This window comes from Rhipicephalus microplus, chromosome 6 (assembly GCF_043290135.1).
Source record: "Rhipicephalus microplus isolate Deutch F79 chromosome 6, USDA_Rmic, whole genome shotgun sequence".
NCBI lineage: Eukaryota > Metazoa > Arthropoda > Arachnida > Ixodida > Ixodidae > Rhipicephalus > Rhipicephalus microplus.
The window spans coordinates 20,660,922-20,688,270 of record NC_134705.1 but is presented as its reverse complement, the minus strand read 5'-3'; the positions used below and the strand labels follow the sequence as shown (position 1 = coordinate 20,688,270).

The window sequence follows — 27,349 nt, the reverse complement described above, 5'->3', positions numbered from 1 at the left end:
GATACACACGAGAAACTGTACAGATAAACTGAATTGTGCCTAAGATACGACTTCTACTTCTTGGGCTAAAATTATGAAAAACAAAAATGTTGTCAAACATTCATTTTGAAGATACTTACTAGTATAAAATGCATAACTTAGTGAAGACCTTAGCCGAAAATTGCCAAAAGTTCGCTATGTCGCTATGCAAAATTTTAAGTCGCTACAGGCATCTCAAGTTCACCAATTAGGCGAAATGTAGCGACGAGTGGCAACCCTGGCTACTCCGCACGTGTTCTGTGCTATCACTGCAAAATTCTGCGTGAGTCACTGTGCGATGGGGGTGCCGCGCTCTCCCCACGCAAGTGTGAGAAGAGCGGCTCGTGAATTGCACAGCACTGCTGCCAATATTGGTAGGTACTTGGAGAGTAAAACCATTTAATTGTTTTGGAAGCTCATTCGAATTCCAGCACGATTCTAGCAACGAAGTTCATTCAGGCAGGTTGGACTTCAGAGCTAAGCAGACGCGTTATTGTGCGCTCCACCTAGCTCGGCAGATTTCCCCTCATGATGCAGCAATACGGGTGCACATCATCGAGAAAGAGGGGTAAGAAGACCCCATCTTCCAGAGCAACCAGCTTCCAGCTCGAGCCAGTGGACGGCGATTCATCCTCCTCAGTTTTTACGATTCAGAATATTTGTAGAGGATTCACAAGCTGCACTTTGTGCCGTCCACTGCGGCCCATCTTTTAAAACGTTGTAGCGCACTCTGGCCACCGATAATTGAGCTTGTGCTGTAGACGGTGTCATCACGTCGCAGGCGTCGTCGAGCGCCCAAAAGGTTCGTTCATTTTACGCATAAGAATGCTGCTCGTCATTCGCGCTGCAGAAAATTAACGCTAAGGCACGTTTAGCCCGCGATCGGCACAGAGCGGTGCCGCTAGCGCGCGCATCAAAGCGCTCCTCGCACGTTTTCATCACGAAGCTGCAGTAGCGCATCGGCAAAAACCACGGTGCGTAAGAACAGTCACGGGGACGCCGAAATAAGGTTAGAATGCACCCGCGTGTCCGTTCTTAAAATTTGCTTGGGGCCGTTCCACGTGATCGTCGCACAGCCGCCACGCACGTGCCGGGACCTCTACCGCAAGCAAGCTCTTTCACCCTCCGCTTGGATGCGGCAGGTGTGCCGGCACGTGCGTTGCGGCTGTGCGGCGAGTGCGCATTTGGCGAAAATAGTTGTGACGGTTAAGCCTTCCGTCTGTGGGGTTGTGATGCATGGAATTATTTCAACGCGCACGTTTGTTTTCGCTCCTCGTGTATGCGTGTTTTATGGTTATTTGGTCGCGCAATAACATTTATTAGCTATCGAATACGATGGGGCACTAGCTGCAGTTAGTTGGCCCGATGTCAACTATAGGCGGATTTTCGTGTTCTCAAAGAATTTTTTTTACGGGCTAGGCAGCTGGAATTCATGTAGGGCTCTTTTTTGAATGACATCCTGGCAGTTCTCATTCTCGGAAGTCTAGCGTGGCATGTTTGTACTTTTTTTGCCCCGCCGCGGTGGTCTGGTGGCTAAGGTACTCGGCTGCTGACCCGCAGGTCGCGGGTTCGAATCCTGGCTGCGGCGGCTGCATTTCCGATGGAGGCGGAAATGGTGTAGGCCCGTGTGCTCAGATTTGGGTGCACGTTAAAGAACCCCAGGTGGTCGAAGTTTCCGGAGCCCTCCACTACAGCGTCTCTCATAATCATATGGTGGTTTTGGGACGTTAAACCCCACATATCAGAATATTTGTGGAGAATCGCTGATGAACGAGACAGAAAAACTTCGCGGCCACTGCCGCGAGCTTTGCATACAAGTAGGGTGGCTAGAATACAAGCCCTAATCGATATAGACATGATGAGGCAGGAGCAGGAAAAGAAGCAACAGCAGCTGCTTCAAGAGCAACAGGCTGTGGGCTACATCAGCAGGTGGATGGAGAAGAAGGTACGGGAGCTCTTTCTAATACCAAAACCTCAGACACCTGTGCCGAACCGCGCGACAGAAGCCGCAACGACCCCCAACCTCGATGGGGCTGCGACCATCGCAAGCCCTGCGACCATCGCAAGCCCTGCTGCGACCATCGCAAGCCCTGCTGACCATTGCAAGCCCTGAACCGGCTTCATCTGCGCTGCCTACTAGCTCAAATGAGGTCATGGACATGGCGGTGGTCACGCGCAAGTCAATGTACTAGGAGGACATGCTGGAATGCCCGCGAAAGCAAGTCCCAACCGGCATGACACCGACGCTCATGCCGAACAGCCTTGGCTCTGCCCAGGAGAAATCGGCGCCTCCCATTGGCTCTTGCTCTCCGGCGACCACGCTAGAGCACAACTCCGACAGCGCGGGAATCACTTCGGTGGCTCCCGTCCTCGTTGTTGGTGCACCGGCCAGCGGGAGGAGGAAACGAGGAACCGGGAAGAAGTGTCGGCAGTCCTGCAATCGTCGATGTCCCAACAGCTATGAAATCGCAGAACACCCCAGTTACCGTGCCGCGCTTTTTCTTGAGCCCTCCACTTTTTGAAGACGATTACGTGATGGTCGCCCAGCCCAGCAGCGCGCAAGTGCACTGGAGGCCGCAGCCATAGTAATCAATCCTGCATTGGTGGAGACCATACTCTACCATCCCTCCATGTCTCGCAACTCGTTCACGTGATCGCCACGCCTGACACTCGCCGCGGTGCTCACTAAGCAGTACGGTATGACAGCGGTGTGCGTTAATCACCGTCGAAACATTGTGGCTGCAGAAGCAGCGATGCCAGCGTGCTCTTCCGAGCTCCTGACCATCGAAGATCTCAGCGGCGTTCTCGTCACTGCCGGGGAGCCTGCGTATCATCGCAGCAGCATCGGCTTCCTCCACGGTGTGGACGACGACCTCGCGGACTCGGAGCTGACTGCGGGACTCGCGTCGACAGTTCCGGTCCTGGCAGGGAGCAAGGAAGGACAGATGTTGCGGTTGTGTTTCCCCAGCAGCGTACCACCAGACTGCGTCACCCTCTGCTGTCTGCAGCTGCGGGTGTGGCATGCCTGCAAGCCCGTAAGCCCGTGGTGTGCCCGTAAACTACGAGCCTACTCCCTGCCCCTTCCACCGAGCTTGCCAAGGACCAGCAAGATGCCCTCATCGCTGCACTGTGCGCTGTTGGAGACGTGCTACCTCCCGAACACCCGTTGTGTGCTGTGGGCTTTGAAGCGCTCAACAGCCAACCCAGAACAATCCAGCTCAACTAGAGGCCCTGCTGCTGGGGCAGAAGTGCCTCCCTACCTTCGAGACCCTCCATAGGACTCTCGGCCACTACCAGCTGCTGTCACTGCTGCTGCAGTTGCCCCCTTCTGCTGACTGTTCTTATCCTTATCTTCTACTTTTCTACTGTCAAATACCCTTTTCCCATCCCTCGTACAAGACGCAGCGCCATGCTCCCTTAAGGGCTGCAGAAATCAGGCTTTTTCTTCCTCTAACCACAACTACGACCAAATTGTAGAGTTCTTTGGGAGGTCAATCGCGGTGAGTTCGGCAGTAATTGAGGATGCACTGGAGGCAAGCTGGCACTTCTCGTGAAGGTCAAGTGAGGCGACGACACTTGCAGCAGCCTTGTGCCCTCACTGAACCATCAGTGAGCACGAGGACGCGACCGGCAAGTCATTCCTCAATCATTGATGCGGTCTCAACTGACGGATGTTTTTCTTGGCCCGGATGCCGGAGATAACAGTTTCAATCATGAGGCCAGAATTCTGGTGCAACGGAAGGAGAAGTTAGCTGGAGTTTGGTGGGTCTGGGATGAGCGTGGTGTTCTCCAGGGCTTGCAGTCCCATGTCTGCGATTGAGCAGCCGGGTGGCCAGGAGGCTGGTAGATACGATGTACGTGTCACAGGGCACTCCTTTTTCTTCAGAGTGGAGGCGTGTCTGAGTGCCCTCTGCCAGAGTGGGCCGATTGGCCGCATGCGCAGAAACCCATACAGGTGGCAAACGACGCCACGGTGTTCGGCATTGAGCGTGGCCTATTGCACAGGTCTCAGCGCCACGAGTGGCACCGCGTGCAGGGAGTGTCCTGGCCGAGGCTACCATGTTGAACACCCACAGGGCGATGTCCGTGGAAAAGCGTTAGCCATCAGCGACTACACAGAATGCTATGCGAGAATCATTCGAGATTCTTTGTGCATATGCTGGAGCGCGGGTCTCTATATGAGTCGCTGTTCTATCGTGACACCAAGGTATCGGACTCTTTGCTTTCACAGCAGCTGGTGTGCATGAAAGAGCAGTTTCGTCAAATCACGGCAACCAAAGGGGTGTACAAGAAGTGCCTCGGTTTCGGTGCGGAGACCTCGAGTCTTGCGCCCTCGATGAAGTCATGCACGGCGTTACTGGCAGCCTGGAGGCTCTCGCGCACCTGAAGACTATGCGAGGTAGGTCCGTCAGTGAAGAGCGCGCCGTCGTAGGCTTAGATGATGGCCGCACGCACCTCGTAGGCAGCGCCCTGTGGGATCACATGCGAGGACTATGCTGAAAAGAGCTCAACACACTTCCCTGTGGCACACCAGCAGTCACAGCATGAGGCCTGCAAAGCTTAGCAGCGACGTGCACACGAAACGAGTGGCCACTGATAAATACTTCCATGTAATTCTACATGTTCCCACTGTAATGAAATCACGTGAAGGGACAACTTCGCTGTTGCAGGCCGGCTGTTTTTTATCTCCTTTCTTCTTTCTCTGCTTTGCGCCAATTGCCGGCACGCTGTTGATCTTCGTCATTACGCTCGGCCATGACTGCAAGTGCATGAAGTTCTAGTGGGCATGGCTGGCTGCATCGCATTGGTATGTCTTGGCCAATGTGACCTAGTTGCGGATTTGGCATAAGCGTGTCTGGTGGATGGCACTTGCTATTTCGTAGTGGCTGGCACTGCTTACGTCAGAGCGGTCGACATTGGTTTCGTACGTGCTGTGGTCTGGCTCGGAATACTGCCGATGACGATGGTTCTGGTTTGTAGTGCAACTGTGTTTTCACAAAATTGAGCTGGCTGCATGCAGTTTGTGGTCGCACGTATGATGTAGTGTCTGCTTCTCTTCAGAGTTCAGTGTTGTGGTCCACATTGTCTCAAGGCAACGCAGTGGCGGCCTGAATAAAGTAGGGGTTCCGTGGAACGAACTCACATGCCAGGGGCTGGAAATGACAGATATCTGCTTCTAGCTGGTGCTTGTGGGTGGTGTTTTAGTTTGGGGGTGTGGAAGTTGTAGTGGGCGCGTTTGCGCAGAGGCTGCCAGGATTGCAGGCCAAAGCCCGAGGGCCGCAGTAACGAGACGCACGCTCTGCGTTCCCAACACAAGTGACCCCGTTTATTCGTACACCATCCTTTATGTACACAATCCTATAGAGGGCACCCCATACCCAACACAGCTGGAGTGATTAGCATCATGCGCCCTCTACATCCCCCCTTTCAAAATAAACAAAAACTATACAGGCCCTAACATCTACCTGGTAAGAAAGGTAATTATGTGTTACAGCACACTACAAGTTCAGCCGCAGAGGAGGCCTGATGCTATGTCCTGACCGTGTGCACACACTTGACGCTGGCAGTTTTGAAGGGGTAGCTGGAACAACCTGTGGCGAGGCAGCTGGTGATGAAGTGACGACGTCAGCAGCTGGCGGAGGACTGCTACACTCAGGCACTGGGTGAGTGGGAATCTGCAGCGGAGTTGGGGATTCTTCTGGCAGTGGAGTGATGCTGCTGAAGTCACCACTAACCGATGCTTGACTCTGCTGAGGAACCAGAAGTTCATCATCGCCTGATGCCTGAGACTGCTGAGGCACGAGATGTCTGTGGTTGCAAACAAGAGCCCCCGCGTCCCTCTGTACCACATAACAACGTGGGCGCTGTGCTGGGCTGAGCACTGTGCCGGCACACTGCGTGTCCCAAATCCACACACTCTCCCCCTCTACCAGAAGACATGAATCCTTCCCAGTGCGACGACGGTTGAAATCTCGACACTGGCGGTGATGTTGGGCCGTGTCGCACCTGTGAAAGTAGGCCGCGCAAGAAGGTTTAGGAAGAAGTGTGGCTGGTGGCACAGGAAGGCGAGTCCAGAGGCTGTGTCCCATCAGCAGCTTAGCAGGAATGTAGCCGGTGATGCCAGGTGTGTTGCAGTATGATAGGAGAGCCAAGGGCCAGTTTGAAGACTTATTGAGTAGGTCCTTGATCGTACGCAACATGCGCTCGACTTCACCGTTAGACTGAGGGTACCTGGGACTGCTATTGACATGGGAGAAAACGTGGAACTCTGCCGACGAAAATTGGAGTCCATTGTCGCTGACAAGTGTCTCGGGGATTTCATGTCAGACATTTCTAATGATGGAGATCACTGCAGCGGACGTCGTCGAGCGAAGGGTCAGCACTTCGAGGTACCTCGAGTAGTAGTCGACGAGGAAAAGGTAATCTGCTCCATCGGGATGAAAGATGTTCACCTCGACCCGCTCCGAGAGGCGGCTAGGCGGTATCGTAAGAAGGAGTGGCTCTGCTCGCTGGACCCGCGTCGTGGTGCAATCGGGACAGTTTTGCATGTAGGTCTTGATATGATTCTCCATGGTTGGCCACCAAACAGCCCCCTTGGTGACGACACGGCAGCGGTCAACTCCGAGGTGCCCATCGTTAATCAGAGACAGGACGTGCTTGCGCAGAGAAGTAGGCACGAGTAGGCTTACACCGCAGAGAAGAAGGCTGTCGATATTTATCTCGGCACAACGAGCCCAAAACTGGCCCATGTTGAGGGGCAGATTTTGCTTCCAAGGCCATCCTTGCTGGCAGTAAGTCTTGAGCTGAGCGCACTCTCGATCTGCAGCCTGGTGAGCCGGAAAGTCGTCGAGTAGGACCACAAAAGCAGGGAGCGCTTCTTGGACATACACCTGGACCTCGTCAACGACTGGAGTTTCTAGGAGTTGGGCAACTTGATCCCGCGAGAGCGCATCAGCTGTAACCGACTGTTTCCCAGGCATGTACTTGACATCGAACTGGTACTGAAAGAGGCGGATACGAAAACGCTTTATCCTGGGTGGCATGAGGTCGAGGTCTGCGGTGCCAAAAAGCTTGACCAAAGGCGTTTGATCGGTCTCGAGGGTAAAGCGAGGACCCCGAAGAAACTCTTTGAACCTGTTAATGGCCCAGGTAGCAACCAGTGCCTCTTTTTTTATCTGGCTGTACCTTCATTCGGTCTCAGTCAGAGCACGAGAGACGTATGCGACTGGTCGGCATTCACTTGAAGTCTGGTCCTGAAAAAGCACTGCACCCAGCCCGAAAGAACTGGCATCTGCAGAGGCCATTGTCGAGAGTTCAGGGTTGTACCTTGCGAGACAGATGTCTGAGGACAGCATGGACTTGACCTTCTCAAAAGCTGAGGCTTGCGCTGGTCCCCATGTCCAGGTAGCAGTCTTGTACAGAAGACTTCGGATTGGTGCAGTTGTCTGAGAGAGACCTGGGAGGAAGCGACCCACATGATTGAGCATACCCAGGAACCGCTGCACGCCATGAATGTCCTGATGAGCTGGCATACGCTGAATGGCCGCCACTTTTTCTGGATCCGGAGAGATGCCATTTGCACCTACCACGACACGGAAGAAGTGTACGCTGCTCACGCTGAAACTGCACTTGGCAGCGTTGATGGTGATCCCCGCTTGCTGGACGTGATCGAGGACTGCTTGGAGGCATTAGTCGTGCTCTTTTGTGGTGTGACTGAACACGAGAATGTCGTCCATGAGATTAAAGACACCAGCCAACCCTTCCAGCAGGTGAGACATCTGACGTTGGAAATACTCCAGGGCTGACGTTATGCCGAACGGGAGGTCCCAGACAACACAGAGCCATCCTTTGGATTCCCCTAGGATGAGCTGCTTAGGATGTGTGGGAACTTCTAAGGATATCCCAAATATTTCCTGGAAACCTCCATGAAGGCTCCAAAATGAGACAAAAAACGAGATCCTTAGGACATCCTGGACTTAAGGCATCTTGGGATCATAATGGGATTTTATTTGGATTTTGCACATTCCACTGTATCTAGAAATTACCCGTACATGCAGCAATTGAAGGACGCATGCTAGTTAGTAGAAAGAACTGTCTTTTGAAAGTCTTGCATTTCTTTACATGTTTTTAATACCCCTCAATATACTCTTCCAGCGAAGTAATGCACTCCTTCTTTTCTACACGACTGTAGGCCTATAACATGTTTAGTGGTTCTGTTCCTCTTTGCTTGTTATTTTATAAATCTTGAGAGAGAGAGAATAAGGATGAAAGAAAGGCAGGAAGGTTAACCATGGCTGAGCCTGGTAGGCTACCTTGCACTGGGGAGAGGGTAAGGGGAATAAAAGTTAGAGAGAGAGAAAAGGAGAAATGTCTCTCATGTCATCGACAAAACAGCAGTTATGTGCTTAACATCACATACAGTGAGTCACATCCGTGTCTTAATCAATTGAGCAGAGAGAAGTGGTTATAAGAGGGAAAAGAAGAAAAAGTGAGCCCCGTAACTGTCTGCATCAGGGTGCGACACCTCATCAGTAGCTCACAAGAGATGGGGGTGAGGAGGAATTAAAAGGAAAGGATTAAAGGTATAGAGAGAGAGACAGATGCGCTAGGACAGCGAGCGAGGACATATGAAGGATAGGAGAAATAGGAGAGGTCGAAACACGGTCACAGGAGTCTGAGGACGGGGCACCACTTGCGACAGTTCTTGTTGGCGTTAGGAGATGGTGTAGGGTAAGTCCAGTAGGTCAGAGCTACGCTGTGGTCAGAGATCTGCGTAAGGAGATGACGTAGGGCCAGCCCAGTCGGCCAGAGCTACGCTGACGTCGGAGATCGCAAGGGCACAACCGTTCGGCACAGAATCCAGCGGACGAGACATTCGTTGCATTAACTTGTATGCGTGGTTCCATGAACCCAAAATCTGGCCGATGGTGAAGCCATGATGATGCCGCTTGCGTTCTCAAGCAGCAGACTTCTGAAGGCTTGCGAGAAGTGGAGTCATGGCGTCAAGAAATTGCAACACGCTTTGAGCTGGTGTCTGCATCTTGCTCAGCAGCACGCGCATAGCGCTGACCAGGGTGCTGAGCTTGCCGATAAGTTGTTCTTCATCAAGTTATGAGGTACCAATGAATTGTCCCTCACTGTCAAAGTCTGATTCCTGTCATCAGGCACATGTATCTTTGGGAGTTCGGGCCAAGCGTCACCTGCATTGCTGGTAGAGGCATCATTTTCCTTTAAAACGGGTACGTTCCAACTGGGTAATAAGGATGAAGCATCAGCTCCACTGCTAGCAGAAGCGCCTTTGTTCTTGGAACCGATAGCACTTGGCCAGAGTGGGGGAGGTGGCTTTGGACATGCTTCGCGAGGCGACGAGGTTTTGACAGCTTTGATGCAGTGCTGGCGACGGGACAGTCGTCGCGTAATGAATATAGCTGCTTCTGGGTATGAGATGTCATCTCTGGCCTTTTTCTTCAGTATTGTGAGCTCCTTTCGAATAAAAGGACAGTTCTTCGAAGAGGCATCATGTAGCCCATTGCAGTTTGAGCACTTCAGAGTCGTAGCCTGGCACGTGTCCTTGTTGTGGTGCTTATTGCATCGGGACAGATAGTAGAGTTCGTGCACACACCACTTACATGACCTAACTTATGCACTTCCAGCACTGAAGTGGTTTCAGTATAAAAGGGCGGACTACATGTTCGAAGTGGCCCACTTTTACATGCGATGGAAGTCATTTGCTCTTAAATGTAAGTCTTAAGCATCGTGATGTCCCGATACGACATATACTTGTAATAACGGCATCTTCCGAAGCCGGCCTAATCAAGACTGGTAGGTCCAAGTTGGTAATGGCTTCGGCATCATTATATAATATCACCCCAGTGCTCACTTCTTTGCCCAGCGGTATCTGAGAGCGGACTTTCATCCCATTAAGTTCCGTTACTTCATGTAATCTGTCAGGTGCAGTCACATAATTGACGTCAATCGATAGGATGTTCTTGCGGCTATTCACTCTTACTTCCTTTACTTCATTTGGCACCAGTTCCTCTAGCTGTACAGACATGGCTTGCCGGTTAAGGCATCTCATGTTGTCACTAGCGAGAGCTGGCATGAAAAGGATGGTTAATACCTTGGTATTCCGCGAAGATCGCATGGTGGGCTCACTCGAATTGGGTGACGTGCTCAGAAATAGTCTCTTTCCCTTGTGGTTTCTGACGAGCTCCAAGTTGTCGTCACCTGATTCATCACTACTAACGTTGTAGAATCAGGTGTCATCTCTGTCAGGGCCACTTTCGAAGCTGTAGCGCTTCCTGGAAGCAACACCCGCGGTCATTCCGGTGTCCGGTAGTCTTCCGTAGGTCTGTACCTCCATCGCACACCTGCAGGAGACTGCACTTGACAGGCGAAATGAAAATTATTCACAGAAAACCATGGAACTCAAACACTCGGCATTCTGCCACATCAGCATTTCGTCGTCGTCCCCTTTCAAATCTTGAAAACACTGCTTCATTATGTGTTCTCACCTGCTTATTTAATATGTGTATATTTATAAAGGGTTGCGTGAGTTCTATATGTTAGTACATGGGGGTTAAATATGATAGCTGAAAATGTACACTAATTCATGAAGCAACGTGCATATACATGTGAGAATATCAGTAAGTAGATTAATTGAAGCCGCGGAGATGATATATACCATGTCCATTAAACATCCCATAAGGGGACGACATGAAAATGCATGCAGATCTCATCCGTGCATCCACCTATTCACGTCCTCTTCCGGGCTATTTATTGGACATCCGTTCGCTGCAGTCTATGAGATATCCATACAGCTTTCTTTATTGGCTGTGGGACTTGGGTGCTTGTTTGGGGCACCCTTGGGACTTTTTGTGTTGTCTGGGGTGGCAGCAGTATCTTCCAGTCGGTGTGATTAACGTCGTATACTTTGTGGAGTCACACGCCAGGCGTATTTGGTAATAACCAGAAGTTGCATCCAACTTCGAAAAAATGCGGGCGTCGCCGAGCATTTCTAGGCTGTGATCGATGGTGGGAAGCACGTGGGGTTCGCGTAGGACAACTTCATTGAGTTTAGTCAAATCCAGGCAAAGCCGGTAACCTCCCGCTGGCTTCAAGATGAGAACTAGACTTGCGCACCAATCCGTTGGTTCATCGATGCGCCAGATCACACCCTCCTGCTCCATTTTGTCAAGCTCCTTTTTGACTACGTCTCGTAGTGGAATCAGAATACGCCGGGCCATGCTGAGGTAGTACAGCACGGTATCAGGCTTGATACGGATCGTGTATTCTCCCGGGGAACGTGCCAAGGTCGGTGAAAAGGGCTGGAGGCAGGTCACGAGGTGGCCTTTCCGGCCGGGCTGGCGTGACAGTGCCCGCAAACTTGACGACGCCAAGGGCAACGATGGGGGGATAGCCGAGAATAAATTGCTCTAGACCTTCGGCAATGTATAGCTGTTCGTTAATTTGCCTTCTCCGCCAAGACAGAGCTGTGCAGAAGGTACCAAAAAGCTTCAGAGCTTGTTTACCGGGCCCAAAAAGTTCTTCGCCACACAGCTTGTTGAGTTTGGCTGGGCAGCCAAGGAACGCACGCGGCAGAACCGAGACCTCAGCGCCGGAGTCCACTTTGAAGATAAGAGGGTGCCCGTCGACGTGCACTTAAATGTAGCGTCCGTTCTGAGCCACTGCCACGACGGCGTGTAGCTCCACAGATCCGAGAGGCTTCTTCGAGCGACACACCAACGAGAAGTGGCCTCGCTTCTTGCGGTGACTACAAAGTGCTTTGGCAGCTGGGCAGTCCAACCGTCGGTGAAACTCGTGACCGCATAATTGAAAATGCCCGCTGTGGCTGCTTCTCGAAGCTTTCAAGGCCTCACCGCCGTGGCTCTTCTTCCCAGAGTCCTGCTTGTCATGCCATCCACTTGGATATTGTGCTGGCTTATGAGAAGTAGCCGAGTCGACGTGAGATGCCGAAGTTGTTCGCTCAGCGGCGAAAGTAAGGCGTTCCTTTTGGCGCTCCGCGTCTTCGTGTTGACGGGCTTGCATGAGTGCATCGATCAAGGAGAGGCTTGGGGTTTGGCTCAGTTTGCCCGAGAGACGAGAGTCCAGCAAACCCACAAAGAAACGGTCACGAACAAAGCGCTCTTCAACAGCTGGCGACAGATAATTGCACTTTTGTACCATGTTTTGCAGGGCCATGAAAAAACTGTCGACTGTCTCGCCGTGCTGTTGCATCCGCTTGTTTACTGGATGCACGAAGTAGCTGGTGAGCCGCCGGGTGACTTCCGTGTTCGACTTTTAAGCGTCTTCATCAGACATGGGCGAACTGAGGACGACGCGTGCTTGGGGACCCATGCAGTAGAGGAGCGTCCTAACCCGCATCTCATCCGGTGCTGCGAGCATGTCAGTAGCGAAGGCGTAGTCCTCGAACTGTTGTAGCCAGGGAAGCCACTTGTCTTCATCGTCGAAGGGAAACGGAGGCAGGCTTCGGAGACTGGCTGGAGCCAAGGCAGGAACAGGAAGACGGGTGGCCGCGGGGGTAAGACCAGGAACAGTGGTGTACGTACTGGTGGGAACGCGAGTATAATTGTTACCCATGTCGTCATTGTTATCCGTGACGGAAGACAGAAACCAAAGATCCCACTTCTGACACCCTGTAATGGGCGCGTTTGAGCAGAGGCAGCCAGGGACGCAAGCCGAAGCCCGAGGGCCGCAGTAACGAGACATGCGCTCCGCATTCCAAACACAAGTGACCCCATTTATTCGTACACCATTTTTTATGTACACAATTCCATAGAGGGCGCCGCAGACCTCACTTAGCTGCAGTGATTATTAAAATCACGCGCCCTCTACAGAAGTCACGGAATCTGAAAGGTGTGGCATGGAGCATTGTTTGCAGGTGATATCGTTGTCGAGCGGGTCTCCTTCTGCGTACGCGATGCCGTCTGTGCATGGGCTCTGGGGAACAAATGGGCAATTGAAGATCTTCCCCTTAAAAACGCTTTCTCCGAAAGAGGGTTGTTTGGCAGAGTGTAGGGCTGTACCATAGGGACGATGTCTTCCCCAAGCTACAGTGCCAAGAGGTGTACTTTCGAGGTGGTGAGTCGCAGAGCTCCCATCTGCAGTAGAGTCTGGGTCGACAGGTATGGGGTCAGATACATAAAAAAGTTGCCGAAATACATATGTTATCTTGGCACACTGTTATGGCCAATATTATTGTGTGATGCCTTTGAAATTTTGTCAGGCTTTGGCAGCACTGCCGAGGTGGTCGATGGCCACCAGTCATTTCCGGTGCTTTGGCCAGGCATTGGGGGTGCCGAGAGTATTAACCGTTTTGATACACAGGATGGCATTACCCTGAAATATACGAAATTCTGGTAGTTCTATTGCAGCCACTGGTGGTAATGCGGAAATCGAAGATCCAAAATTTCACAAGGCAAAACGGCCTACCTCCTGAGCAAGCAAGGACGTCGCCCGCATGACATCAGTGGGTAGGTCAGGTGAGGAGCCGGAGGAATGGGGAGCGATGGCTGAGAGGATAGCAGGGGTCCGGTACTCACGCTGGTGGTTGAGACCCTGCAGTTTGAAGACTCCAGGTTCTGAAGTTGCTGGCCCAAGCGCCCCGCTTCGCTGATGATTTTAGCAGCCACGTTGTTTGAGCCACCTGGAGAACCCTTGTCGGCGGCCGTAGAATATGCTGTCGTCACAGGGATCAGCGCGGGATGTCAATAATCAGTAAAGCGTGGTGAAAGTACCGTTCAGTTACCGAGGAGGCTTGGACGCCTTTCTCGAACTGGGCCTCTAGCCCGGTTATTAAAGCGGGCGACAAGGAGGCTTGGATGCCCTTCTGGTCGAACGGTGGTGACTGTGTCACGAGGTTCATGCCATTGGTAGCATTGACCGCATTCCCACAGAAGAGGAGCCCATGCGATGTCTTGGGGCGATGTGGTATCGCGGCACTGGGGAAGCCAAGTTGAGCCGACTAGGAGGCCTGCACGCCTTCCCCAGATGGTGCTCGTAGCGACGGTAGGTAAACGATTGACGAGGAGGTGGTTGACGAGGTTGATGGTTGCCGGTTTTGTAAAGCAACAAAAAAAGGAAATTGCCTGCCACTTTTCAGGCAGGCCAAGATCATCATCCGTGCAAAAGACAGAAAGACATGAGAAATAATCGAAATCTTTAATAATATACAATACGGGCCTGATAAGTACATCAGTGAAGCTTAGTTACACCTATACAAGAAATAGATTGAATTTCTTGTTTGTTTTTTTGAGCAATATTTGGTTATAATTGATGGTACACATGCACTTTGCTATTGTGGAGAAGAGGCATCATCCAAATGGAAGTCTGTGCTCATTCTGCCCAATATTTCCTTTTGTCTCTTGTAAGTAGGGGCAATTTTATGTTTTCTATGTCGAACCAACTAGCCCCACCGTAGGCTTCTTTCTACTCATCTTCATTGGGTTCTCTCACTTTCTGTCGGGGGCTTATGGTACTAGCTGCGGAGTGTGTGTAGATTTATCCGCTATATGTATGGTTGGTCGATGCCTTGATTCTGCAGTACCTGCACAACTGCTGATTTGTTGACTGAATCAAATACCTTCTCGCGATATATGGAGGTTATATATATGGGACGTTAAACCACTACCATTATTATTAGTACTACCACTTCATTCCACAAACACAGCCGCGAGCGCAGATCGCACTGTGACTGGATGAAGCGTGCACAAGAAAATTGCTTAACCAGTGTCACAACAACAAAATAAAGTATTGTCAGCTTTTAGGCAGTCAATCTGAACTATTTTAGTTGATAGTGATATCAATGACATGCTGATGCTGATATAACCAAGTGCGTCCATGTGCTCAGATTCTGAATGGAACGGGTAGTTCTATCCTTACAGCGACCCACATGGTCTTGTTGTTTTAAGCTGTTTTTGTCATCTGTGCTAGGCTCATACTCAATGCAGGCTATAGGCCAAGTAGTGGGTGAATGTACACCATACTATCAATCGCTTCGTCATAGCAACCATGATATTCTGAGACTCAGATAGCGCTGATGCAAGACCAAAACATGTATGGAATTGCTAATTGATTGATGACGATCTGTGGAATGTGCTGATGCAAGACTGAGGTCTGTGGAAGGACATAATGGTTCCGGGGCCTCAATTCGGGAACTCAGTGGGTACATGAAGTTAGAGGTGCAATCAGGAATGAATGTAAATCAGAGGACTATTGGGCGCCTCTCGTTGTGTGCTCAGGGGAAGACGACAAATGAGGCTGTATAGGGGGATATGGGATGGGCATGCATTGAAGTAATGGAAGCTCAGAGCAAAAGGAGATTTCAAGAGAGGCTTAGAAAAACTAAGCAGAGTAGATGGGCAGAGAATGCGTTTAGGTATTTCTATAGAAAGAACATGGACAAAAAGTGGAGAAAAAGAACTAGGAGGCTCACCAGTAAATATACGGGTAGCAGTGTGGGTGATATGGCAACAAGGAGCATCAAGCAAAACATCAGAGAGGCGTAGAGGAAAAGCGATGGAAATGTAGCTGGCTCTCAGTAACTACCGAAAGGGCAAAAATAAAATAAGGGGAGAAATATTTATAAAAATTCTAAGAGAAAGCTTTCTGTTTGTAGCGAGGTCAGGTTTGCCTTAAAATGCGTAGTTTAAAGCAAGATTCAATGGAACATGTTCTGATTGGAATCAGAACATGTTCTGTTCTGATTGAATGTGGCAATATCAACCCAGGTATACCTCTAGGTGCGATCCTACATGAGGGCTTTGGTTTTGGGGACAACGTTAGAAAGCTGAACACGTATGCAATAGAAGCAAGCAAGAGATAGTTATAGTATTTGGTGGCAAAAAAGTAGAGGTAAAGGAAACAGTGGGGAAAATTAGGTAATTCTGCCTGAAGAGGCAAAGAGATAGATTGAGAATTTATATTTTTTTGTTACAAGATCGATTTATTCAAAGTAGATAAGGCATAAGGCTAACGTAAAAAAGTTTTTCTTCTGTTTTTTTTTCTCTTTCGAGCTGGGTGGCACACGTGTTACCACCCGGTTATGAAGGGGGTGCTCATAACATCGATTCATTCGGCTGGATACACATTTGCATCTGTGCTGTTCACAAATGATTATGACAGTTGTTGATTCTCTGCTTTCAGTGCACTACGAAGCTTTGTAGTATGCAACTGCTAAATCAATCTGGGAAGAGTACTTTGCGCCATGGCGTTTGACAATAGTTCTTGGATGTGCAGGAGTGGAAATGTGTTGCGGAGATAATCAGAAAATATTCATGGCAACAGTGCACATTTTTTTAGTGAAGCTAATAAAAACTATGTAGTGGCTGAAATGGCTGCTTTGACAGCAAGCTGCTCATGCTCACATTAATCCTATTTGTACTCTAGTCCTTAAATATACTGGCTCATTCTCATAGCACATGTGTGTTCAATGCAGGGTGCTCCTGCGAGCGAAAGCCGCAGCCCTTTGCAGACAGTGGCACCGCAAGTGAAGGCTGAAGCATCAGCAACTAGTTCCGTGCCACAGCCGCACCAGCATGTTGCCACTGGGACTTCCTCAACACAACGTGCAGGTGCAGAATTCCAAGTTACCACTGCTGTAGATTCCATGGATGGTGGGCTACCAGCCTCAGCACTCAATGGTGGCATTCAGCGGAGTCCTGCTACTAATCTGGCTAGGCAAGACACATTGAACCGTAAGACATGCATTTCTGTCTTTCAGTCAAACCTTTTATTTCCAAGTTGGAAGCCCCAAGTGGCTTGACATGCGCTCATTGGGAGCGAAATACAGCAGATGGAAAACTTTGTTCTGAAAACTTGCAAAACCTCGCTAAGCACAGGCTTACAAGATGAGGACAGAAATTTCTTAAATGCGAAGCATCTTTTGCTCGCGTCTATATCTTGCTCGGGCCTATAAACTAGCACGGCCTATTACTGTCACGAAAACTAGTGTTAAGGAAAGAATTTGGCATGGCTCCCAGGTTTGTTTCTCGCATATGCTCATAGTTATATTTATGGTGCTGATACCCCCTGTAGAATGTTATGTTTTCTTTCTTCTCGTGATTCAAAGTGTCTTATGCTCATTAACTTTGAGTCACAGCTGACGAGGAACTGTCCTATGAGATTGATGATTCCACTTGGAATCACTTTACCTAAAAAGGTTAAACAATAGGCGTGTTGAGAACAAGAAATGAAAAATATCATTTGTCGGCCTGAAGAAACCTCCTCATAATGTGCGGGGAAGCAGTGTAACAGCTTTTCAGAAGTTGTGTGGTGCTGCTGAGCTGCATACATATTCGTTGTGTACTGTTGTACGTTTACTCTATAGCCAATCCTAGTAGACATGTCTTGCAAAACATCTTACCACATGATATCGTTCTTTCCTTTGTGCACTCAAAGAGAAGAAAGGCACTAAGGCGGTCTATCATTGTGAATTTCCTGAAAATGTTTTGAAATGAGCAGTGGTAGCTGCGTTTTCGAAAGCCGAGTTTGAAACGTTCCTCAACTTCACTTGAGTTCAATAAGAAAGCAGGGAGCGGTACTTAGAATTGTCGGCGAAAACACAATGGTTGTCGAGGGAAAAGTCTTGAGACTGCAGCACCGCATCTGTTCTGTATGATGCTTTCTTGGGCAAGCATGCAACACCATGATGCGGAGTTCAATGGGAGACGTTAATTTAACCACTTTATCGAGTGATCTCTATGCAATGTGCTTGAAAGGAGGTCCCTGAAGTGAGAAGACTGGGACAGGGCTGACTAAAATTTTTTGGACATGTAGTTAGTGCCGAAGGAGTCCGGCTCGATCCAGACAAGTTTGCCGCTGTTGCCGAATTACCAGCTCCTGTCGATAAGAAAGCCGTCCGGCGCTTCCTTGGTTTGTGCGCCTACTATCGCCGGTTCATTCATGGCTTTTCACAGATAGCAGAACCTCTGACTCGTCTCACAAGGGACGACACGCCGTTTGTCTGGGAAAACGAGCAACAAGCAGCTTTTGATGAACTGCGACAGTGCGTGCAATCAGCGCCTGTTCTCGCTCATTTCGACGATGATGCTGACACGGAGGTCCATACTGATGCTAGTAACGTTGAGCTAGGTGCAGTGCTCGTTCAGCGTCAAGAGGACATCAAAAGAGTGATAGCCTATGCCAGCCGCTCTCTATCCTGTGCTGAGGCGAATTATTCCACTATGGAGAAAGAGGGCCTCGCAGTCGTGTGGGCAATCACCAAGTTTCGCCTGTATCTTTATGGTCATCCCTTCAAGGTAGTGACAGACCGCCATGCCCTCTGTTGGTTGGCAAGCCTGCGCGACCCTTCAGAATGGCTAGCACGGTGGAGCTTGCGGCTGCAGGAATTTGATGTCACTATTGTCCATAAGTCCCGCCGCAAGCATGAAGACGCTGACACACTGTCACGCGCATTCCTTCATGTCGTCAGTCAGAAAGCAGAGGAAGACGAAGGCTTCCTGGACGCCATTAGCTCATCAGACTTGAGCAAACGGCAGCGGGATGACGCAGAGATTCGTCTGATCATCGATTATTTAGAGGGCCAGGGCACAATCACCACGTCATTTATTCCGCTCGTTGCCGTCGTTCTGCCTTCGAGACGGTGTGCTGTACAAGAAGAACGCTCGTTCGAACAACCGGGCCTACCTCCTGGTGGTTCCTCGAGACATGCGAGACGTCCTTATCGCTTGCCATGACGAACCCACATCCAGTCATCTGGGCTACTCACGGACACTTGCCAGAGTGAGCGAGAGGTACTATTGGCCAGGATTTTCGGCAAGCGTCAAGAAGTACGTCAAGAGCTGTCGGGAATGTCAGCGCCGAAAGCAACCATCTGTTAAGCCAGCTGGTTTGCTGCAGCCCATTGAAGCACCTTGCACGCCATTCGACCAAGTCTGCATGGACATTCTCGGGCCATTTCCCCTGCCTGCGGACAGCAACAAATGGGTGATCGTCGCGATTGACTATATGACACGCTACGCTGAGACACAGGCAGTCCCACGAGCCAGGGCTTCTGAGGTAGCACAATTTTTCATGCGCCACGTCGTGTTACGACACGGTGCTCCTTCTAGTATAATAACCGACAGAGAGACGGTATTCATGGCGCAGCTTACGGACGAAGTTTTCAAACTGAGCAACACCAGACAACGAAGGACAACTGTATACCACCCGCAAACCAACGGACTCATCGAGCGACTGAATAAGGCCCTCGCAGACATGATCTCAATGTACATCGGCGTACAGCACAAAACATGGGACCGGGTCTTACCTTACGTGACCTTCACGTATAATACCGCCACGCAAGAGACCACGCGATTCACGCCATTTCGTCTTCTCTACGGCCGCGAAGTGCAGACCATGCTGGACTCTATGCTACCGTGTCAAGACAGACGAGTTGGCAACTGACGCCTATGAATTCGCAGAGCGTGCTGAGGAAGCCCGGCAGATCGCGCGACTACACATCGGCCAGCTACAGCAGGCAGACGCAGGGCGCTATAACATCTGCCACAGAGAAGTGTTTTACAACCCTGGAGACCAAGTTTGGGTATGGACACCCGTCCGCTGCCGTGGCCTTAGTGAAAAGTTACTGAGCAGGTACTCTGGCCCATATAAAGTGTTACGCCGCGTCAGTGACATGAACTACGAAGCGGTTCCGGACTCAATATCGCAGGCACGGAGCAGGACACGACCGAGGCCGGATGTCGTTCATGTGTTGCCCATGAAACCCTTTATTGCACACTGTTCGTAAGTTTTTCCTTGCCGTACACTGTTCTTTGTGTTATTTATTTATTTTTGTGAACTTGCTTCTTCGTTGACTGATTTTTCCTATATTGGCACGCTCGTTAATTTCTACATTTACTTTATCCGAATTTCCATTTTCTTTTTTTTTCACGTGCCTATGTAGGAACATCGGGGTGGTGCTATGTACTTTTCTTTCCCTCTTTTGGGACTTTTTTTTTTCTTTTCAAAAAGGGGGATAATGCCACCCACACGTAATGGGTCGACTGCAAGAGCGGCTCTACCATCTGGAGGATTAAAAGAAGATCGCGTGACTCTTCTCGACTCGAGAGCCAGCCACGACTGACACATCGTCCCAGCGCTAGCTATTCGGTGGTTTAATAAACCCCCAGTACTTGTGATTCATCGTGACAATACGATGATGCTGGGTTCGTCGGCTTAAAGGTTAGGCTGAGGCTTCATGTGCACTTGAATGTAAGGTGTGTGCATCTACAAGATCAGCGAGGTCATGAGCTCGGACGTGTACTTCTCAAGGGGAATCATTCGAGTTTGCAGGAGGCGTCATGACAGGACAGGGTGGAGGATTCGTCTCGTGTGAGAACTGGTCTTTCTTGCTGCTCTGTCCTGATGACTTGTCAGTCATAGTGCTCGAAATCGTCAATTACTTTTCCAGAGGTTTGGTGTGTGTGCTTGCTTTCTTGGAACTATACTTCGAACTGTGCATCTGCCAGTGTTCTTTGTGCTTGGGCTCCTTGCGCTGTTTGTTGCGGTTGGAAGAGCCCAATGTTGTGTCACTCTTTTCGGACTTCGAGTAGTCTCACAGTTCGAAAAATGAGACTTGGAAGTGGACTGCAAGGCATTGGGTGACGGTGTTGACCACTTTTCTTTGTGCAGTCTTTATGTACCTTAGGGAGCACATTGGCAGGGGTCGGCTTTGACATTTGTGCGCAAGATGAAAAGGAGCAAGTTGAGGGAAGAACTTCTGTGGCATGTATGTAGGCAATTGTTCTATGGAAGACACCACTGTGACAAAGACTTCAAGTGACGGGTGCTCAGCGGCAGGCGTTGGCTGTGGCATTGTCAGTATTGCGCAACAGTTTGACAGCACTGGAGCACATTTGCTAGGCTGCGCAACAGTGATTCCGTTGAGTTGCTCTCTGCAGACCTTTTAGGGCTGCAATGTCTTTGAGATGGTGACGCACACGTGGCAGGTCACCTCTGCATTCTGGGAGTCACTGGTGGAAGATCAGCTAATGGCACTGTCTGTGCGAACGCTTTGTTTTCTTGTGCACTTTTCATGTCGCCCTTAGAGTGGTCATCAGCTACAGTGTCCGTTTTGTCGTTATTCTCAGGCAGCGAATAGTCAGTGGCAAGGTCCGTGCCGTACGTTTCGCTAAGATGCTGTCCAAGCAAATTTCGGTAACTGTGCTGTGAGGGATTGCTCGTGCACAAAGGTTTGAAAAGGGGTAGCATTTCTGGGATAGGAGCGTTCTGGAACGGCGATGAACTTGGCATCTCTGAAGGCCATGGGCGGGAAGAGCTTGTCTGAAATGGGCTTATGGAACATTATGTTTGGAGATGAACTAGGGCAATTTTGTTGAGCTGGCTCCACAGGAGTTTGTTCTCGTCAAGCTCATACTAGACTTGAAGAGGCTCTGCGACCGCAAGGGGTGAAAACTTGGCAATGCAGATGTCGTCAAAATTACTGCATATGACATCTTTGCCAACAGTTCTTCTTTGCACTGCACAACAATGTTAGATGGCTGGCTGATGACAGGTAACTTGGAAGGTTCGAAGTGGAGTTTGGCTTGAGCTGCGTAAGACCAATCTTCGCCTAAAATAAAGAGAAGGGCATTCTGTTCAACGATGGCTGCTTTGACAATTGCAGGTGGTCCAATGGTAATTTTTAAAAAGGCAGATCCTTCAGGCACAATAGAGTTTTCGTCAACAACAAGCAAAGGTGGTTTAGTCTCCAGCTCAATTTTAAGGTTTGATGCTAGACTTGCTGCAACAATTGCGATAATTGAGCCACTGTCAGGAAAGGCACTGATTTCCACCACTCGGTTGACTTTAGCAGTAACCATGGCACATCGAAATTTGGATCCGTACAGGGTGTCATCGTCGCGGTTGACAAATGCTGTTGGAGCTTCGGGGATTGTCTTCTGGTCATTATAAGGGTGCTTTAATACAGTACATTTGCCCCGCAGCGGTGGTCTAGTGGCTAAGGTACTCGTTTGCTGACCCGCAGGTCGCGGGTTCATATCCCGGCTGCGGCGGCTGCGTTTCCGATGGAGGGCGGAAATGTTTTAGGCCCGTTTGCTCAGATTTGGGTGCACGTTAAAGAACCCCAGGTGGTCGAAATTTCCGGAGCCCTCTACTACGGCGCCTCACATAATCATATTGTAGTTTTGTGACGTTAAACCCCACATATCAATCAAATCAATTGGTGCAGTACATTTACTTGCAAGGTGACCCTTCTGTTGGCAGTTGTAACAAACAGGAACCATACCTGGCTGATTGCTTCATACCTTGACTCTTGGTCATCAAATGATAGGCCGACAATGCGAGAAGGCTGCATCATATGTGTGGTATACTGAAACGTAGATGGTGGAGCATGCTGTGGGGTGTCCACAGTCCTGTCAGTTTCAAGAGTAGCACTCTGAAACTGGGGCTCCCTCGACTGTCCTACGAATTGCTCCGTCGACTGTGGAGATCGGATCAGGTGCGCATGGTCGAGTGTTCTATCCACTTCTGTTATGATGTTGAGAAACTCGACCACAGTAGAGGTCGTTGAACAGCGATCGATGTGGCTACTTGGTCGTTGTAAACGCCTTGAACAAGGTATTCAATGCCTTCCTTGTCAGTAATGAGAATTGGGCAGCGAGACACGATCTTCAGTTTTCTAAAAGCATACTGCTGCAGGCTCTCTCTGGCTTTCTGTGTGAGGGCTGTGACCTTCTGTTGCCACTGTATGATTGAAAGTTGCTCGCCCAATGGTTCTTGGAGTCCTGCTTTCCAGATGGTCCAGATGGTAAGCTGACGCCCTGTTGAGGCATGCCAGTCTGCTGCGACTCGACGAAGCTTTTCTTGCACGATGGCGAGGAGTGTCGCATCTTCCTATCGTGCAAGCCGTTGAATGCGCTCGAGATATTTTATCTAGTGCTTGAAACTTGGGGTGACACTTCCGTTGAAAGTAGGCAGCAAAGCTGATAGATCCGGCAGCGTTGTCACATGCACTTGGTTCATATTTTTTGCCGTCGTTGCCATCATAACTGCCATATTCTTCTGAAGAAAGTCCGCCATACATTGCATGTTCTCTGCTGGGTCTGACGTGAAGGAGGGCATGGCTGGGAATGACACTGTAGGTGCTGGTGTGAACACTAGTGGTGTTCAAATGTCGAACGAGCTTGGCTCGGGTTCATGAGCTGGCGGTAGATCTTTTGCGATATCAACTAAAAGTAAGTCGACGAGTTCCTCCTTGTTGCCGGTGGTGGAGAGGCTGCGGCATTGCAATTCAGTTTGTAATAACTGTACACTCACGGCAGCGAAGTCTTCGGGAGTGGCAACACACCAGTTGATGAAGAACGTCGTCGTTGACACACTGGGTTGGTTATAGGGCTCGTTTGGCGTTCAATCACCTTTCGTCAAAGGCACGGTGACTGTCTTGGCGGCAAAGTGGCTGTAGCAGGTTCCGGACGTCGACTGCACCATATCTGAGCGGACGAGACGGGCCGAAAGGGAGGAAATGCTTTTATAAATTAGAAAGAAGGCTCACTACAAGCAGCGCATTTGATGCTCTTCGCCAGGAACTGCGGGACGACACCCAGGGTGTCTTGTGCTTCTTCTTGAACCCGCTGTCTCTGGAGCTGGAGCACACAACCGAATTCGGTATTACATGACGCGAACAGATGACATAGCTAAATGAAACGTCCAAACATGATCCCTAGCAAAAATGGCAATAGAGAAATGTATTGGTCCTATAAAGAAATCTTGCTGGTTCTATAAGATTTGTATTGGTTCTTTATTAATCTTATTAGGAATCTGTTGGAATCAATATGGAATCAATAAAAACCAATTAACTGCACCAATTTGTCACCAATAAGACCGATAAGGTGCCTATAGATTGTAGCTGTTTGTCACCTGTAAAACCAATAGACACGTATTGGCGCCATTAGAGTTGAATAGCTAAGAGACAGCTATTTATCCCCCATCGGACCATTAAATAGGTATTGGTACCTGTAGGCGACAGCTACTGGTGCGTATTGGCGCTCATAGGCTGTAATAGGTGAGACATAATTATAGCCTATAGGAGCATAAACAGCAGCTATTTATCAATTATAAATCTAGCCAGTGTGAATTTCTACTAAAATCAAGTAATTTGGAGGTTATATGCATGATATTAAGAGGCCGTTCATACATGTATTTCACTTATTGGCAAATTCAATCAAAGGGGAGTTTTGGATTTGTTCAACACATGAGCAAAGTGACAGATATATGTGTATTCCAAAATATCGCACCCACATTTTTCATAAACATCACCGAAATAATTTGACACCCAGTGAACTTGAGTAGTTTCCTTCTGCATTCCAGATTAGGATTATATTGTTTGTAGGCAATATAAGCCCACAAAATAAGTGTTCACAGAAGGGAAACTTATCATAAAGTTAAAAAAAAAGAACGTCACTACAGGTACTATTTTACCAGGGAATTATGATGTTCCTGCAGAGGCAGCAGCAGCTGCTTTCCTTCAAAGTGCAAATGGGTGGGAAAATCAACTATTAACAAAATAATCAAAGTCGAAGTGTATGGTAGAAATTGTCAGGGCCTGCTTGAATGAGTTTACCCATAATGTATACATCGTCCATTTTAGCCGGTGGGTCTTCGAATAAAAAAAATGTGAACAGTATGACTCCCTGCCTTCATGGTTATAAAAAGACAGGCCACTTATGGTGCATAATAATGAGACTAGCATGATGAAGCTAAATGCATGCTGAAGACAAATGCGAATGGTGCAATTCGTGTATCTTTCCGTCGCCCCTGTGCAAGTACGTAGGCAAGCTCGTTCGAGTGCTTGAAAGGTGAACATCGATGTTCAGGTTTGCTTCCGCAGCCCGCAAGTTCGTGCCTGTGCTTCCTGCAACACAAACCCCCTGCGGTAAGAAAAAAATGGCAGCATATTCACGGAGTGAATAATGGAGAGTGGGGCGAAGCATCCGTCTGTCTATTCGTTCTTGCTTCCGTCTGTCCATGGGTTCGTCTGTGTGATCATCCGTGCGTCCATCCGCCCGTATGTAACGTCGTTAGATAAGAGAACTGTTCGTGCATCCCCACGTCCATCTGTGCATTCGTCTCTGCGTTCGTACATGCATCCGCCCCTGCGTCCGTCCATGTGTTCATCCGTCCGTGCAGCCATCCGTGCGTCTGTCCATGCATCTGTCGGTGTGTCCATTTGTCCATTTATTAAACACTCCAAGTACCACCATCTCGCATCTTATCATCATATATTCCCCAGATAGAAGCACCGTCATCCAGCGCACATTCGAAGGACTAAACAAGAGATGGTACACGCACACTTTCTTACGGCTTGCGCTTCGTGTCTACTTCCCATCTTTAACCACCTCAAGTTCATGGTATATACTAGTTCACTGTATTCATGGCACTGCGGCCCAACGCTCGCTAAACCTTTCTAAAACCAAGGAGGTTACGCCTAGCAAGTATAACGTAGCAATCCTTTTTTGTCTATTAGTGCTCAATGTACATGTCAATGGCTGCTAATGGGGAATGAGAGACAGGAGAATTCGACTTTTAGCACACGCTGCAAGTTTTCTATTCTTCAACAACGCACAGGAGAATTCTCCCACCGGCACCACCTTGCAGGTCGAAACAAAAGACTGGTTTCACACGGCAAAGTTCCTTTTGGCATTGCATAAGTCAGTTGCTAGACTTTGGGGTGGTTGTTGCCTGACTGCCGCTAAATTTGGCTGAAAAATTTTTTTTTTGTAGTTGTGGCTTCTCCGTAAGAGTTTGGTGCCATCCGCGGTGCATTTCGCGAGTGCATGAGCGAATGAACCGAGCCTAGCAGAAGTCGAGCGTGGCGCTGTCGTGCAATGAGGAGGCCAATTTAATTAATGGAATGAACCGCACATTACAGAATTCATTTTAAATAACGGAATGAACCGAGCCTAACAGAAGTCCAACGTGGCGCTGCCAGCAATTAGGACACCAATTTAATTAATGAAATGAACCGCGCCTAGCAGAAGTCGAATTCGTTTTAACTAACGGAATGAACCACGCGTTACAAAATTCGTTTTATTTACGGAATAAACCGCGCATTACAGTAGTCGAGCGTGGCGCTGCTGTGCGATTAGGAGGCCAATTTATTTAACAGAATAAACCGCACCTAGCAGAAGTTGAGCATGGCGCTGCTGTGCAATTAAAGGCCTTTTTAATTAACAGAATGAACCACGCCTAGCAGAAGTCGGGGGCGCGTTTTCTTGCTGTGTGCGCAGCTGTACAATTAAGATATCGCGTCTCAGTATTAGGGATGACGTGGAAAACTGAATAGAGTGCAGGAAGTGATGCGCTGCCCCCCTCTCCCCTTACTTTTTTTTTTCTCCCAGCTGATCGTGTCGCGTCGACCGCGCGCTACGACGGGGGACGCTACGCTTCCCCTAGCTGTGTCAGCACAATACATATCGTTCGGACTCGTATATACATGTGAAGAATAAGCGTTCCAAGGCTGGTTAATCAGGGTACGTCGGATATGCTACAGCTATGTACGCCTGGAAGGCTGCTTTATCGAGCTGCTTTATCGAACCACGCTCGACTTCTGCTAGGCGTGGTTTATTCCGTTAATTAAAACAGCCTCTTAATTGCATGGCAGCGCCACGCTCGACTACTGCTAGGCGCGGTTCATTCCGCTAATTAAAACGACCAGCGTCGCTTGTTCGCGAAATGCACCGCGAATGGCACCAAATTCTCACGAAAAAGCCACAACTAAAGAAAAAAAATTTTGCAGTCAAATTTAGTGGCAATCTGGCAACACTGACCCTCCCAGTCTGGCAACCACATATGCAATGCCAAAAGGAAACTTGCTGCTTCACACTACGACTAGGACTACTACGAGGGACAAACGGGTGACGCTCTAAGGAGCTTCGCCCATAATATTGGTGTCGCCGATGCATGAGATAGTTTCATAGGAATTATTATTCAGACCTGAGTAGAAAATAAAACGGGAAAGATGCCACAGTGCAATACAGGCTTGAAGAAATAAGAAAAAGACTATAATGTCACCAGATGGTGCTGTATGTCTTACATTTGTAACGTTTGCAGTGCTCGCCCTCTTTCTACGTCGGGGCTTTCTGATAACATTGCCCGATTGCTGTTATCTTGCTGTTTTCTTTTCTTTCGTGCCAACCTGCGATTGGCTGCGTAGCGCTTAAAAACGCGCCGCAAGGTGAATAAACTGGGATTGTCTTCCTGGCACTGCTTGAGTCGTCTCTTTCCTGGGCCGGCTGTCGTCCAGCCGCCGAATACGTAACAGCTGGTGGCAGCGGTGGCGGCGGTATGGAGC

General features: G+C 49.4%; 2 protein-coding genes across 5 annotated transcripts in view; one reads left to right on the top strand and one right to left on the bottom strand.

Moving 5' to 3' along the window:
* Plc21C (Phospholipase C at 21C) overlaps window positions 1-27,349 on the top strand; it is a 685,580-nt gene that overhangs the window by 451,023 nt on the left and 207,208 nt on the right. For all 4 annotated transcript variants that reach the window (XM_075865841.1, XM_037419231.2, XM_075865843.1 and 1 more), the window contains one exon: window positions 16,475-16,733. In XM_075865841.1, coding sequence (XP_075721956.1) covers window positions 16,475-16,733 — 259 coding nt within the window. The remainder of the gene's footprint in view (window positions 1-16,474; window positions 16,734-27,349) is intronic.
* Window positions 4,389-6,218, bottom strand: LOC142765207 (uncharacterized). Its single transcript, XM_075865844.1, has one exon. The coding sequence runs from the start codon at window positions 6,216-6,218 to the stop codon at window positions 5,517-5,519; it is 702 nt and encodes a 233-aa protein (XP_075721959.1). The 3' UTR covers window positions 4,389-5,516.